The sequence below is a fragment of the Rhamphochromis longiceps genome, linkage group LG4, assembly GCF_057381845.1.
Source record: "Rhamphochromis longiceps isolate RC_006_pf linkage group LG4, R_longiceps_female_GT1.1, whole genome shotgun sequence".
NCBI classification, from domain to species: Eukaryota; Metazoa; Chordata; class Actinopteri; order Cichliformes; family Cichlidae; genus Rhamphochromis; species Rhamphochromis longiceps.
In genome coordinates this window covers 22,670,895-22,686,937 of record NC_140560.1, presented here as the reverse complement: position 1 = coordinate 22,686,937, position 16,043 = coordinate 22,670,895, and the positions used below count along the sequence as shown (strand labels likewise).

The window sequence follows — 16,043 nt, the reverse complement described above, 5'->3', positions numbered from 1 at the left end:
GGGCCTGGACATGCACTGGCTTCAGCAGCGGAACACGTCTGGCACTGCGGGATTTGATTCCCTGCCGTTGTAGTGTGTTACTGATGGTGACCTTTGTTACTTTGGTCCCAGCTCTCTGCAGGTCATTCACCAGGTCCCCCCGTGTGGTTCTGGGATCTTTGCTCACCGTTCTCATGATCATTTTGACCCCACGGGATGAGATCTTGCGTGGAGCCCCAGATCGAGGGAGATTATCAGTGGTCTTGTATGTCTTCCATTTTCTGATGATTGCTCCCACAGTTGATTTTTTCACACCAAGCTGCTTGCCTATTGTAGATTCACTCTTCCCAGTCTGGTGCAGGTCTACAATACTTTTCCTGGTGTCCTTCGAAAGCTCTTTGGTCTTGGCCATGGTGGAGTTTGGAGTCTGACTGTTTGAGGTTGTGGACAGGTGTCTTTTATACAGATGATGAGTTCAAACAGGTGCCATTCATACAGGTAACGAGTGGGGGACAGAAAAGCTTCTTACAGAAGATGTTACAGGTCTGTGAGAGCCAGAGATTTTCCTTGTTTGAGGTGACCAAATACTTATTTTCCACCCTGATTTACGAATAAATTCTTTACAAATCCTACCATGTGGATTCATGGATTTTTTTTTTCCACATTCTGTCTCTCACAGTTGAAGTGTACCTCTGGTGCAAATTACTGACCTCTGTCATCATTTTAAGTGGGGGAACTTGCACAATCGGTGGCTGACTAAATACTTTTTTGCCCCACTGTATAGGGATCAGTGTGAGGCACTGATGTTAAAGAAAGCTCTGCACTGCTAGCAAGGCATGGACAAGTTTGCTTAAGGCATGACAAGTAGCCCTAAGGCAAATTAACGAACACCAAAAGTCAGATAGAAATAGAAAAACCACAAAAAGTAATGCTGCATATCTCATACACGCTGAAAGACCACAGAGCCTTTCAAACACTCAAGTTATACATAACAATAAAAAATTCTTCATGAGACCATTTTCTGCCTAAAATATTTTTAACTGGTGCCTGGAAGGATGTTAATGATGGATAGTCAAATAGTTCCCAGAGAAAAATCAATGAAAAATGATGATCCCTAGTGTGGGCAAGAATGAAGCCAAACTAGGTAAAACACCACTTTTACAATACAATTTGTTCTGCATTCCTTTTTCCAGTAATTTCACACACTGAAATTTTATATGTGCAATGCAAGCGTGTGTTTATATTGGTTCACTGTAAGGATGGGAAAGAGTAGTTTGAACATTTTTTTTTAATCTTTGAGAGGGGAGGGCCTGCAGAAGAAGTCAGAGAACCACTGGGCTAAAAGGGGTTTGATTTGTGTCTATGATGACAAGCATGTTCAGTTTTCCCACATACACTGAAAGTGCCGGCATGCATGTGTGTTCATTTTTGTAGTTGGTATAGTGAAAGAGTAGGAATAATGCACTTTGATATAGTGATGTGCAGTTAATTATAACACCATTGTGGTAATGAATAACTGTCTCATTCTAAACCATAATATCAGGATTTACATGACTACTGCAATTGGTTCTATTGGTATTATTCTCTGTACCCCAATAGATAACAGCAAATTGTCCCCCCTTCCTGAGCCTGGTTCTGCTGAATGTGTCTCCCTGTTAAAAGGGGGTTCTTCCACCCCACTGTTGCCAAATTACTAGTCATAGAGGATCACCTGATTGTCCCATCTCTAATATCTTACAAGGTTACCTTACCATATAAAGTGCCTTCAATTATATGTATGCATAAAAATAAAACTGAACTACATATTGGTTATAAGCATCCTTAAGGTGTTGAAAAGTATATTAAGAAAGAACCACATTTTGGTTTGTTAGAAACAAATTCTAAACTTAAGGAGTATAACTCCTTAAGTTGTTAAAGCTGCTAAATCCAACCAATCCAATCCAAGTAAAGCTTAATACACACATCTGAAATGAATCTATATAGAACCTACAAAATAGCCTATGCAAGTGGTCTTTACAGATTTGGGAACAGAGACATAAATCCACTGTAAGGCTGTGTATTTAATCAAATTAAATTCTAATGAAAATGACACTGTTTTGCAATCATGTGCTCATTTTGCCTTTAAGTAGAATTTTTAGTTTTGTTGAAATATAATTAAAAGACTAAAGAAATTGCAGGAAGCACAACGGTGTAGTGGTTAGCAAGGTTACATCACAGCCAGAAGTTCCTGGTACTGAATCCAGTCTGGTTGGTGGTTCTCTCCAGCCACTCTGACTTCCTCCCAGTCCAAAGACATGCATGGGTTAGGTTAATTGAGGATTCTGAATTAAATGTGAGCATGAATGCCCTGCAACAGACTGGCGACCTGTCCAGGGTGCATTCCTGCCTGTCATCCTACGGACAGCTGAGACAGAATCCAGCCCACTCACAACCCCGAAGTGGACAAACAGATTAAAGCTACATTTTTCCAACGCCTATATGATGGTAAATAACTGCAATCCCAACACTGAACAAAATACTTCAGATTATGATTACCATACTTTTACCATAATCAAGGAGCCCTAATAAACAGAACTGTTTAGTGTGCTTGTCCCTCCTCCATTGAAACACTCACAAAACTGTGCTACCCTCACAAAGAGAATTCAAATCTGTGGGAAACTACTGAAAAGACATTACATAACGTTGACTAACACTCATTGTAAACCTACGTCAAGCTCCTATTATGCATTTCAAATGCTTCATATATTATTAAAATGACAAGAAAAAAAACTATTTAAAAGATGTGAAAAAGATGAACACGAGTGGTTTATCACCCACATGCCACATAAAACCATCCAAGAGTGGCCACATCTCAGTCATCAAAGAGAAATGTGATACCTGTGAAGGGAAGTGAGAAGAGTGACAGCAACAGGGAACCTGATCACTGTACAACATCCACCCCAATAACAACGCCCACACTCATCACAATCCTCCACTTCAAATATAGCAATGGCTCAACTTTCATCACATGCAGGTACAGAAGTGAAGATCTCAGCGTGCAGTCACCATGCACACTTCTTGTGGCTGCAGTGTGCTAAGTATAGATGAACTGAGACAAAGTGTCCAGAACTAAACTGCACTGGAGACCAATTACGCAGCTCGATCAAACTGAAGTCACTGTAGACAACGTCCTCATTTCATCAGCATCCTATTAAGACTTTTTTTTTTTTGCAGATTAGTTATTCCACCAAGCAAACGCAGTGTGCATGTGTACTGGTGGATGATGAACCCTCCATGACCCAGTTACTAAGCTGTCATCCTGCAGAGGGAACAAAGAGTAGCAGCTGTCTGTCAACGGCCCGAACAGCACGTGCTTCCATCCCAAATCAGCCAGAGCGCCACAAATAAACATGCTGGCTATGGGACTGATCACACGGAGGTCGCTTCAAAAGTCAAGTCAAGTGCATTAACTCAGGATTACTTTTAGTGCTTCATGAATCTTCTTAATGTCTGAAAGTAATATGTAAGCAATAACATGACTGGATTTTTTTTAATCTAAAGATGCTGAGTTTATAGATGCTGAAATCAAAAAAAGGAATCCATGGCTGATTTTACAAGGTGGTCCAAGCAATAATTTGTCTTTTCTTCCTTGATAAATTACTTTTAAAAACACACTCAGCTCACCATTTCATCAGCCAGCTGTTCTACAGCTTTCCTAAAGAAACAGTCTCCAGCTCTAGCTTTTCAAATATCTTGCACTTTCTTTGTGAATTTCATGTAATTGTTTGCAGGTGGGTTTTATGCTTGGAAAACAATGTGACACACTATTGTTAAAAAATGTTTTTCTGTTATTTATTTCTCCTTTTTGTCATAGAAAAGGGAAAAATTCACTACAAAAATGACTAAATATAAACCACTGCTATGCAAACATCAGCTGTCTGTCAACAAGGTAGATATTGATGTACACAGGAGCATCCCTCAATCTCATGATGGACATATTTATGACACTATATAGGCTCAATGATTGATTGAAAAGAACAAGTAGTGACAAGTCTATGTCGGAGGTCCAAAGTGCTGATTAATCAATTATGAAACCGATCAGCTTTACAAACAATGCTGCTGCTGCTGTGAAAGACAAAAGATGCTGCTGCAGATGAAACCCTTGCACACACAATGGGATATTTCTTTCTTTAGCTCACCTCATGGCACACACTGCTGCAATGTAAAGACAGAACACGCACACACTCCCACAAAAGTGCTTTAAATGGCCAGCCTTGTTTACCTGCTGATTCACCGGTGTTGATCCAGTCCGGGTTTGCAATGCTGGCTATTGCAAAGATATCTGCTGCCAGAAACAGACACCCCGAAATGATCGTTAGTTTATCCATGTCGCCAGCCGAGAAAGCTGTGAATGACGTGGGAAAATGTCCAAAATGTGACTCCGGGGGTGCTGAGAGACACCGTGGCCGTTATCAGTCCAACCTCGCCCCCTTCAACAGGAGCCTGCTGTTGTGGTTCTGCTGTGCATTTTGCAGCAACATTAGCTCCTTCGCGTCAGCCAAGCGAAAGCCTCCAGCTACAAAAGGCTCAAATACGAGGCACAAAAGCATCACATCTCAAGTGCTTGCTGTAGCTCGCTAATGTAAAACGATAATTTAATCAGCACCGAGCCCCCAAACAGCTTGAGTTGTTTTTTGGATCCGTTTTAACAGCTGCAGCCGCAGCAGCAGCGGCATCGGGGTACAGCTGCGGCTAGCAGGCAGCTAGCTAGCTATTTCCCAGATTCGGGCTCGGTGTGCCGAGCTGCGGCCCAGAGGCTGCTCGACGGCCGAGACCGCAACTGCGCTAGCATTTCAGGAACAATGTCACACAAACGGAGGTGCCGGAGAACAGAAGAAAGCTCCCCTCACTTGGCAATATCCGCGTTTATTTCTGTCTTTAGCTCAGGTTTGTTGTTACCCGTCAGGGAAACGAGAACCCATCACCCTCTGCTGCTGCTGGGACCCCGTTCTCCTTCTCCGCTGGAATAGCATCTGGTGCTTTCGGTCCGTTAGCCTGCCAGCCTCTACCCGACTCCTGTGTTCTCCTGCTCCGGACCACGGTGATGGGAAGCCCGGAGTTTAAAACACTGCGTATTTCAATCCAAAAGCAACGCTGTGAGTCCTAGCCTGGACGTTATTGTTATGCTTTCCACCCGTATGCCCACCGCTAGCTCAACCTCCCCTCCTGCTTAATGACATCAGGCGGACACCCCCACGCAGCGTCACAAACACACATACATACACACACACCTCGGTGTCTTCACGTTCGGTGGGGAGGTATCTCGCGATACTGTGTGAAGACTGGGGGTCTTTTGTCCTGAAAATAGTGCTGTGCGATCCTGCAAATGCTGGCATGGAACCGATACCAAGTAAACACAGAGCGAGTACTGCCGATACCGATACTGATACTTTTAGCCTATAATAGGCAGCTTATGATGTATGAGAGGAATCATTTGTTTGCAAACTGTGAACATATTTTAGTAATTACTAAATCACTGATTTTTATTTTCCAGAATAATTAGTTAACACCTTTCAGCTTATCATTTATTTTGAAACTGTTTTTTTTTTTTTGTTTTTTGGAGACCTGGAATATAATTGTGCAGGTCTCCAAAGCGGCTCAACTTCTCTTAATTGCCCCAAAGGCTATAAATAAAATATGCCTGACAGTCAACACAAAAGAACTTTTTTTTTTCATTTCTAAAAATAACATATTTAACACAAATCGAGTAATCCTATAAAAACACTTTTGTCTAAATAATGACCAATAATAAGAGAAAAAACACGATCTTTCATAATAAACTGCTCACTGGTTTTCATTTGAGAAATTTCAGTGTTTTAATAGTTATAACTGCACACAACATCTGCTAATTTTTCACATTTTAATTGGCCTAAAAGACCTTGTGAACTTATATCGATCCTGTCACGCTAATATCAATCCAATACCAGCATTGGTATTAATACTATATAACTGCTGTTGACTTAGACTCCCTTTTGTAAATGTTTAATATTTAGATGCAGAAAGGATTCATCTTTTTTTTTCTCCTTTTTGATTTCATAGCCATTTACTGAATGGAAAGTACAAGTTATCTTAGAGTGTGCAGGGACAACATGCCCAGAGGGAAGTTTCTCATTTAAATATCACATATTCCACTAAATAATTACAACTTTCTGCTACTTTTTTGCACAAACTCCACCTCTTGTGTGCAACTATTCATCTTACAGACACAAGTCAGCCTGCACATTAATAGGCACCTTACAGAATACACGGGGGGCATAAAATAATGCATTTGTTAAATTACAGAAAAATGTTGAGCGCATGATGAGAGCTGGCAGATGTTAAACAACCTCAGTCATCTCAGGAAGTAGAGATGGCTTAGGCCTTTACTGTAGAGGGCTTCTATGTTTTAAATGAAACCCAGTTTATTGCCAGTATGGTATTAGCTCTTTTACTGACGATCTACAAGACAACCCTCAAACGTCAACTTATGTTTGTGCGCTTTTGGGTCCCCCCACTGGCTGATGAATGAAACAAAACCTCTTGGTGCTAAAGTGCTCATTACCTAAAATAACAGCTTTTTGCTGCCAGTGTTGGCACATAGTGCTAACGTCATCCAAAACCAAGCACTCTTCAAGATGATGGTGTGGAATCATCAATCTCATGCAGAAGACCGCACTTGTGCACGGCACACATGCCAGAAACTTGTCATTCAAAAATGCAAAATCAAGCAACAACCCAAGTGTTTTACTGTAATTGTTTTAATTTACACTGATGTACAGTTACACTGATGAATCCACCCTCTCCCCCACAACAGACATTACAATTCTGCATCTCTCTGTTGGTGCTCACACATATTGCAGGACAAACTACAAATGACAGGTGACATCCAATGAACTGCTGCAGGAGGCAACATCCAGGCACAGCATGCCCAAGCAGAAAGAAAAATCAACTGTTCTTATTATTCTTATGTGCATTTTCATACTTCATCCACAAATGGTGTATTAATGAGGTGTCCACTAGCTGACATGGTCTTCTTGCCATCCACAAATTTCTTTGCAGCCTGTAAAGAAAACAGAGCAAATTCACTGACGGGCAATATTTCCAAATATATCCCAGTATTTATAGTCCACCGAAACCCTGCCACAGCTCCGACACTACACAGAACCCCACGCAGCGACTAAACACAAATGCAAGTTTAAACATATGAATAAATAGCCTGCACGCATAATTTAATAACTTTTGTTTTTGTTAGTATAGTCTTCAGGGATATATTTTCAAACTGAGGCTGCCACCAGTGCTCAGAGGAACTACAGTGTTTCTATTTGAAATGAGGTTCAAATGTGAAACTAAAACAATATTTACTCTGTAATGATCTGTATAATCCCAAAAGCCCTTCAGTAAAACGCACTGTCAACATGATCTATTGCATCGCTTCTTAATGAACTGTTGTTTTATTTGGACATGAACAAACTAGTGAGCCTTTACTGGATGATTTATGACTCCAACCCACGCTCTACTACAGATGGGGTACATAAAGGTAAGACTGCTGCCACTGCAACCCAGTGATGTAACAATGACACGACATCAGATATAAAATCCATCAAATGGGTTTAAATTTGACATGCATTGAATCTAAAAACCACATGTATATAAGTGTGGTTGGAAATTTACAGGGACATGGATGTCATGGTCATTTTTAATGACTTTTTAAAACTTTTTCAGGGTTGAATGATTGTACAGTATACTTTAATGACTATTTCAAGTTATTCTGGATTTTCTCTAATCCACACAGGGTCAAAAGTATGCATATAACCTCAAATACTTACTTAAAAATAACTTTTAATAAGTGGTGCTGAAGGTTCTACAATGCCTTTTCATTTGATAACGCCTATTAACTTCTCGTTAGTGAACTAATGAGAGAGTGACTACAGCTGGTAGTTTCTCTTTGCCAACATAGAAAGGATTTGTTTAACAGCACTCACTGGACTGACCACTACTCAGAATAATGGAAAAGTCTAAGGAACCAAGGAAGAGTGGTCCCCACAGAATCATACCAGAAGCTTGTTAATGATGAAAAGCAACTTGTTGAGGTGCAACTTGCTAATGGACATTTACCAAATATTAATAGGGGTGTATGCAAGTATTTGTATATATAAAGCAGGGCTCTAGACTAACTTTTTGCCATGGGCGCACCGGTGCGCCCATGGCAAAAAGTTAGTGCCATGGGCCATAATTTTCTAAATTATTAACTAACAATCTTGTGCTTAAAGTGCTTTGTCAATATTGTAGAAAATGTTAAACTTAATCATCATCTCGGCCTCCTCTGACGACCTGTTTGCTGTTGCATGCTGCTGACAGGCAGTGGGGAGAGGGGACACTTGGGCAGTGCATTTATTGCAGCATATAATGTGTTTTCTGGATACACTGTGCTTTTTCAGCATTCAAATATTGATGGCACCGTGTCAGAGCACTGGCTATGAATTTCAGACGGATCAGGCCTTAACTTAACAAAAAAGTTATCAATCGTTCTTTTCATTTTTTCTTATTACCCACAGCTACATCCACTTCTGTCGGGCCAAGGCTGCTCACTAGGGCTGGGTATCATCACTGATTTCTAAAATCCATTCGATTCCGGTTCTCAAAGTCCTGATTCGATTCAATTTAGCCTCAGACAGTCAGAAATATTATAACTCTGATCATTTATCAGTACTGATACACATGAGACTTCATCAGAATTGTGAACATCACAGCAGATGCCTTTGTGTGAAAGTAACTGAGAATAAAACACAGAAAAACATGAAGGAGATTTTTCTGGTCTGGCTTTTTATAGCAGATAACCTTAAAAATATTCTGCAATATTCTGCAATTTTGCATAATTTTAAAAAGTTGAAATTTCTTCAGTATTGAACAGCAGAAATTAGGCTTTCTTGTCCGAGGTCATTTAAGTGAAAGAAAAGAAAAAGAAAAGAAAAAGACAGTGGCCGACAGCGCTGTAAACAACGGTGGACTGGTGGTTAATAAGCGAATGAATAATGCAGAAAACAGAGATTTGAGACAGGAAACTGTTCTTGAAGTACACAGAGAGAGAGAGCTGTGCATGAAGTGTGATTTTTATTGTGGTGGAAGCAAAACAGCAAAAGTCAGAGGGAATTCATGACGACATTTATCAAATGTGAAGCGTAGTTTGCTGCTTCTTTTGCAGCTGGCTCGGTGAATTTTGGTTGGAGAGACACAAAACCTGTAGCTCAGAATCAGCGCAAAAAGACGTAAACACAAAGCGGACCGACGCATCAGAATCGCTAAGCTCTGACAGCGTGTCCGTCTACGGGCCGTCGGGCGAGAAAGCCGAGAAAGACAAAGCTGATTCTGATGCGTCGAGTCCGTTCTGTGTTTACGTCTTTGTGTGGAGTGCGTGTACCTGCTCTCATTTGCTGTTTGGTGGTTGTTGAAATAGTTGAAATAGTTGTTGAAATAGTTTTATGAGCTTTAATCTGAGAATCTGGCGTTTCTGGCAAAACACAGTTATATTTTAAAGTCAATTCAGGATTTAATGAATCGATATCGCTTTATTCAAGCTACTCACCTCCCTCTATCCACCTGCACTTTCAACTGGACCACGGCCAATCAGAGAGGTCCCGCTCCTGACTATCTCTGATTGGTTTAGTCCACGATAGGGGCATAATGTGTGTCTGTTGTTCACCACACGGAGAGTTGCAGAGATTTATTTTTTGTTGTTGTTACCTGAACAGTTGTTTATTTTTTTAGTCGCACCACTGAAAAATTTGGTCGCACTCTAGAGCCCTGTATAAGTATTTTTAAAGTCTTTAGGATGATATATACAGTGGGGCAAAAAAGTATTTAGTCAGCCACCGATTGTGCAAGTTCCCCCACCTAAAATGATGACAGAGGTCAGTAATTTGCACCAGAGGTACACTTCAACTGTGAGAGACAGAATGTGAAAAAAAAATCCATGAATCCACATGGTAGGATTTGTAAAGAATTTATTCGTAAATCAGGGTGGAAAATAAGTATTTGGTCAATAACAAAAATACAACTCAATACTTTGTAACATAACCTTTGTTGGCAATAACAGAGGTCAAACGTTTACTATAGGTCTTTACCAGGTTTGCACACACAGTAGCTGGTATTTTGGCCCATTCCTCCATGCAGATCTTCTCGAGAGCAGTGATGTTTTGGGGCTGTCGCCGAGCAACACGGACTTTCAACTCCCGCCACAGATTTTCTATGGGGTTGAGGTCTGGAGACTGGCTAGGCCACTCCAGGACTTTCAAATGCTTCTTACGGAGCCACTCCTTTGTTGCCCGGGCGGTGTGTTTTGGATCATTGTCATGTTGGAAGACCCAGCCTCGTTTCATCTTCAAAGTTCTCACTGATGGAAGGAGGTTTTGGCTCAAAATCTCACGATACATGGCCCCATTCATTCTGTCCTTAACACGGATCAGTCGTCCTGTCCCCTTGGCAGAAAAACAGCCCCATAGCATGATGTTTCCACCCCCATGCTTCACAGTAGGTATGGTGTTCTTGGGATGCAACTCAGTATTCTTCTTCCTCCAAACACGACGAGTTGAGTTTATACCAAAAAGTTCTACTTTGGTTTCATCTGACCACATGACATTCTCCCAATCCTCTGCTGTATCATCCATGTGCTCTCTGGCAAACTTCAGACGGGCCTGGACATGCACTGGCTTCAGCAGCGGAACACGTCTGGCACTGCGGGATTTGATTCCCTGCCGTTGTAGTGTGTTACTGATGGTGACCTTTGTTACTTTGGTCCCAGCTCTCTGCAGGTCATTCACCAGGTCCCCCCGTGTGGTTCTGGGATCTTTGCTCACCGTTCTCATGATCATTTTGACCCCACGGGATGAGATCTTGCGTGGAGCCCCAGATCGAGGGAGATTATCAGTGGTCTTGTATGTCTTCCATTTTCTGATGATTGCTCCCACAGTTGATTTTTTCACACCAAGCTGCTTGCCTATTGCAGATTCACTCTTCCCAGTCTGGTGCAGGTCTACAATACTTTTCCTGGTGTCCTTCGAAAGCTCTTTGGTCTTGGCCATGGCGGAGTTTGGAGTCTGACTGTTTGAGGCTGTGGACAGGTGTCTTTTATACAGATGATGAGTTCAAACAGGTGCCATTCATACAGGTAACGAGTGGGGGACAGAAAAGCTTCTTACAGAAGACGTTACAGGTCTGTGAGAGCCAGAGATCTTCCTTGTTTGAGGTGACCAAATACTTATTTTCCACCCTAATTTACGAATAAATTCTTTACAAATCCTACCATGTGGATTCATGGATTTTTTTTTTTTCACATTCTGTCTCTCACAGTTGAAGTGTACCTCTGGTGCAAATTACTGACCTCTGTCATCATTTTAAGTGGGGGAACTTGCACAATCGGTGGCTGACTAAATACTTTTTTGCCCCACTGTAGATTCAATGTATGTAAAGATGTATGCTTTACAAACATTCCACCCAGTTCAAAGAAATCATTAAAATCCCCAAATTACATGACATTCATTCCCTTAATGAGTTGATGTAAACGTCTGACCACAACTGTACTCTAGACTGCAATAATAACTTCTAACAGCTAGCTTGTTCTTCTGCAGCTGTTTGTTAAGTCATGCTATTAAAATCTCACTGAAAGCACACACCTTAACCACATCATTCTGGGTGATGGCATCTATAGCCTTGAGGACAGCGTCAGGGGCCTGGTACACTCCAGCGGTGAGAGCCTGAGCACCAATCTCCTCAAGCAGCCCCTCTGAGCTCTCCATCGACATCAAGTACTCCGCTTTCAGCTGGTTCCTGCACAGAGGTGTCAAACACAGACAGGAGTGAGCAACAGACCAGTTAGAACTCCACCTGCGTCATCTTTGTATGAACTTACTTTGCTCTGGTGATGTCAGCCTCAGACACGCCTCCCTCGGCCACACCCCTCACCTGTGCAATGGCGGCTTTGATCACCTGCACAGAGAGAATAATTCTGGCATTTCGGCAAATTTTTTAAATCAAGTTAGACACAGAAAACTTGGCAACTACCTCTCCTGCAGAGGCAGCTTGTGCAATGGTATAGACCCCAAACAGGCCGGAGTCGGAGTATGAGACGTTGAAGGCAGTGGCCTGAAAGACAACCAGAGGTTATCTGATGTAGAGTGAGAAACTGTGCATTTATAACAAGAACAGCCAAGCATCCTAAAAAATAAAACTATTCTAAATACTCCAATTGAGGCAAATCATTCTTTCAGCAGATTTCTGGAGAAGTTTCCCCAAGAGACTTCATCAAAGGAAAAGACCACTGAAGCCTTTTCTTTGTCTGTCAGTTCCAGACTGACGGAAAGCATCGTGCGCCAGTTTTTGGCTTTTTTGACAGATTTCTGCGTTAAATCGGGGGAACACATCTCAGAAAGACTCATTAAAAATGGACTTGAACTGTTACGGCTACAAAAACCAGTGTCGCTGTCCTGTTTCAACTCACATCAAAGGGCTGTGTGGTAGCTTTGGCGATCCCCTGGCTCAGTTTGCTGGTGATGCTGGAGCCCCTCTTTACATGCGGACCAGCTCCCAGGATCCTTTGCAGCACACTGAAAGCATTAGCCTCGGCACTACCTGTCACAGCACCTTCACTGGCAATCAGAGCGTGGACAAGCTCATCCTTGTTCTGCACTCGCAGCTCACCTAACACACAATATTTCCTCATGAGAACAAGTCAGCGGCGGATTGCAGAAATAATTTAAAGTTGCTATTTTAAAACACAAGCTCCTACCTCCACGGTACACAGATTTAGCCACAGGGGCCCCAACCCCACTGCGGGCACTCAAGAGCCCCTCACCCACTTGCCTCAGGACCGAGTGGTTTACACCTGAATGGGTAAATGAGATTAACATCCATAAATGAGTGAAGTGGAACAGAGTTCTGACATGTCAGCAGTGACTCACTATCTCATTGAGATTTAAGACAAGCGTAAGCTCACACGTAAGCAAGACTGCTTAGGCTGGAGATTGCTAACTACCTATTAGGAAAGCCAAATGAAGAAGGGGGGGGCAGCTGTGATGAAGCAATCAAGGCTGGACAACACTCACCTAGTCCTACTAGAGCCATTCTGCCAGTGGTGAAATGGTCCTCAACAAATGACTTAAGCTACAGGGAAGGATAAGGAGGAGGACAGGTGTTTAAGTGCATCACAAAAAGTACTATTTTGCTAATTGAATAGACCCTTTAAGACCCTTAAGAAAAAAAAAATAAAAAGATGTAACGCATATCCTTACCTGTTGAGAGGAGACATGGCCGACCATATAGTCAGGGCAGTACAGAGAGTTGGACAGGGTGTTTTTGTATGCTGCTTCATGCAACTTCTCAATTACACCTGCAGGAGAAAATTGAACAGGACACAATGAAAACTTTAAATATGGATAACAACTTTTGCACAAGTATTAACGTATGTCAGAAACCATGCAGGATATAATATATCTACAGTAATATGAGAGGGACTGGAATGCTTACTGCTCAATGAGGCTACAGATCTGACTGAAATGGCACAAAAAAACCAAAAAATGCCTCAATCCCAACAGCTCACGTTAAGCATTTCTGAAGTGGCCACAAAACTCAGAGCAAAAACATTATATAGCCTTGAGGTCTACCGCAGCTTAGCGAGAAGATTTTTGATGTTTTACATAATTATAGCCAAATAAAATCATCAAGGATCTTCTTTAGAAATTAAAAATCACTTTCACATCTGATAAAACTATTTCCTCAGTAAAAATACAGGCAATCAGGAGATGAACTGTTGCTTCTGTTACACACCTATCTGAGGACACTGCTGAGCCAGAGCCTTGTCAACCTTCACTCTGGGCGTCAGTTCGTCCACCTCCCATGGCCGAAACTCCTGAGCTGTAGTCACATTGACCAGAAACTCCATTAATGAATCTCTGGACACAAATAGGACAGCGAAGTGTCAACACAGCCTGACGAGTTTTAATGAAAATAGAGAAGAGAAAAAAATAACTTGACGTTAATATGGGAGCACTTACATGTCATCTCTCAAACAGTCGGCAGTGTAGACCATTGTCTCTCTTGATGATGTCGCGCTGCATGGATAGAGATGACAACACAGCTGATTCAGTGTGATCCGCTGCATAATTTTGAGCAACAAAAGCAGCGACGGTCAGTGTGTGCATGAAGTGTGCTCACTGACCTCAGGCTGCCCCCGATTGCTTCCACACTGCGACAGATCTTGAAGGCAGACGCTCCCTTTGTAGTCTACAAAAATAAAAATAAGATAAGTAAGCAGCGTAGGCTGTCAGGCTAGAGGTGCTGATAAAAACAAGTGCAGTCATGTCCTTCTTATTGTGGTAAGAATAACCTCAGGAATAATTAAGTTAGCTATCACACGCTTACAAGCTCATTCACAGTTTACCAGGTTCGCTGCCAGTCGTAACACATGGGAGACACCCTGGTTCTCCACAGTCTCATAGCGACTCCCAGCTTTCACAAACACACCAACACTTGACACGGGGGAGTAGTTTTCCAGCGAAGCTATCACCAGGCCGTTTGGGAGCTTGGACACCTGAAGGAGGAAAGAAAAAATGTTACACAAAACACACAACTTTCACACAGAAACAAAACTAGTGGTACACTGCAACTTAAGATGACACCAGCAATTAGAAAAATACTGCAAAAGCTCACAAAACACAGCAGAAGTGTTTTTTCGGAAGAAAATATCATGACAACCAGCTGTGAGTTAGATTTCCATTGTGTTTTGTTCGATTCGAGAGCAGCACCTACCTGGGCATCCTGGGGAGGAAGAGGTGCGCCTTTGGACGGTTTCAGACCTGAGAGGGGTTCAGCCAGACTACCGCTCCTCCTGGCAGCTGCGTAGCAACGTTTCTGCAGGAAGGTGACACCGTAATTAAAGACAATGATTCATTAGCAGCTAAAATAAGAACAGGAAGTTATTACTGAATTATAGCCACAATCCCGTATATATCGTGCTGCTTTAAACTGTGTGTAAACACTAAATTGGCAGAATCTTAATCCAACAAAGAGTAACATGACCTCTAATGTTACATAATAGCTACTAACACATACAAGTAACACGCAGATTACACAAATATCACCAGCTAGGGAAGTCACCGCCTTTCTATGTCACATGGAGCTGCTTTAGGAAGGTCTTGAGACAACAACCTAATATAATCTAATACTGCAATCATCTAATATTATTTTTACTTTTAATTGGGTTTGCATAACTGATAATAGTAATTTTTCTTGCAGAAATGCCCAAAAGTATGATCTAGGCCCCCTAAAACCAGGCCGTCTTAATAGGACCACAAAATCAAAACAGCACCTGTGTGTGCAGGCTGAGAGCAGCTTGACCTGACGTGACCTGTGCACATTTATGTCCCGGCAGCAAAGTCTGGGACTAATGTGGGAATGCACTAGCATCATAATTGGATAACACCGAATTTATGACCAAATAGGGGGCCTGGTTCGGTCAAAACGGACGCTGGTGGACTGGAATTCAGGGATGACCTTCAGGTTACACCCAGCTTACCACAGTAATGCAAAAGGCGACATAAAACAGCTAAGTCGAGCCCACACGCTTTTCAAATTGTATTTATATTTTTTACTGCACACTTGATGTTTATTTTATTGTTTTCAGTACGTGTGAATGATGAAATTAGAACGTTGCCCCTAACTCGAGACAGAAACCGTTTTACGGTAGGTAAACTTGGAGAGCTAACCGGCTAGCAGGCTAACTGCTATAGCGAATGGTCGGTTTTTTTAGACCGGGACGAGCAGGGAGCAGATCCGGCGGATGACACCACTCAGACCGCACCAACACAACACAGGACTCACGGAGATAGTGTTCAGAGACTGTATTCCTCTCATGACTCCTCACTCTCTCCTTCAGCCGGTACAGAAAGACAGATATGGCGGCAGACTGACGTCTTACCCACAACTCACTGCGCCGTGTAGTCGCTAAACCTTTCAAAATAAAAGTATCACAGCGTGTTTCAAGTTTCCTTGAGCTA

The 16,043-nt window shown here is 42.1% G+C and overlaps 2 protein-coding genes across 2 annotated transcripts in view; both read right to left on the bottom strand.

Annotated features, from left to right (window-relative positions):
• The window catches only part of mosmoa (modulator of smoothened a), a 30,193-nt gene extending 24,975 nt beyond the window's left edge, over positions 1-5,218 (bottom strand). Inside the window, exon 1 of the mRNA XM_085403848.1 lies at positions 4,241-5,218. Within this exon, the coding sequence (XP_085259974.1) occupies positions 4,241-4,346 (106 nt within the window). The 5' untranslated portion in view covers positions 4,347-5,218. The remainder of the gene's footprint in view (positions 1-4,240) is intronic.
• Positions 5,219-6,739: 1,521 nt separating this feature from the next.
• Positions 6,740-16,005, bottom strand: uqcrc2a (ubiquinol-cytochrome c reductase core protein 2a). Its single transcript, XM_085403847.1, has 14 exons — positions 15,868-16,005; positions 14,797-14,898; positions 14,429-14,578; positions 14,207-14,271; positions 14,043-14,099; positions 13,816-13,940; positions 13,281-13,378; positions 13,095-13,152; positions 12,779-12,874; positions 12,491-12,690; positions 12,055-12,135; positions 11,903-11,979; positions 11,667-11,820; positions 6,740-7,057 (listed from the first exon to the last, which is right to left on the bottom strand). Exons 1-14 carry the CDS (start codon positions 15,898-15,900, stop codon positions 6,974-6,976), a joined length of 1,380 nt encoding a protein of 459 aa, XP_085259973.1. The 5' UTR covers positions 15,901-16,005; the 3' UTR covers positions 6,740-6,973.
• Positions 16,006-16,043: the final 38 nt, after the last annotated feature.

Coding starts and splice junctions, on each gene's coding strand:
- uqcrc2a (XM_085403847.1), bottom strand. CDS start 15,900: ATGAGAGGAATACAGTCTCTGAACACTATCTCC. Junction 14,100..14,206: donor GCAATCGGGGGCAGCCTGAG/GTCAGTGAGCAC, acceptor CTATCCATGCAG/CGCGACATCATCAAGAGAGA. Junction 12,136..12,490: donor CTACCACACAGCCCTTTGAT/GTGAGTTGAAAC, acceptor GTTGTCTTTCAG/GCCACTGCCTTCAACGTCTC.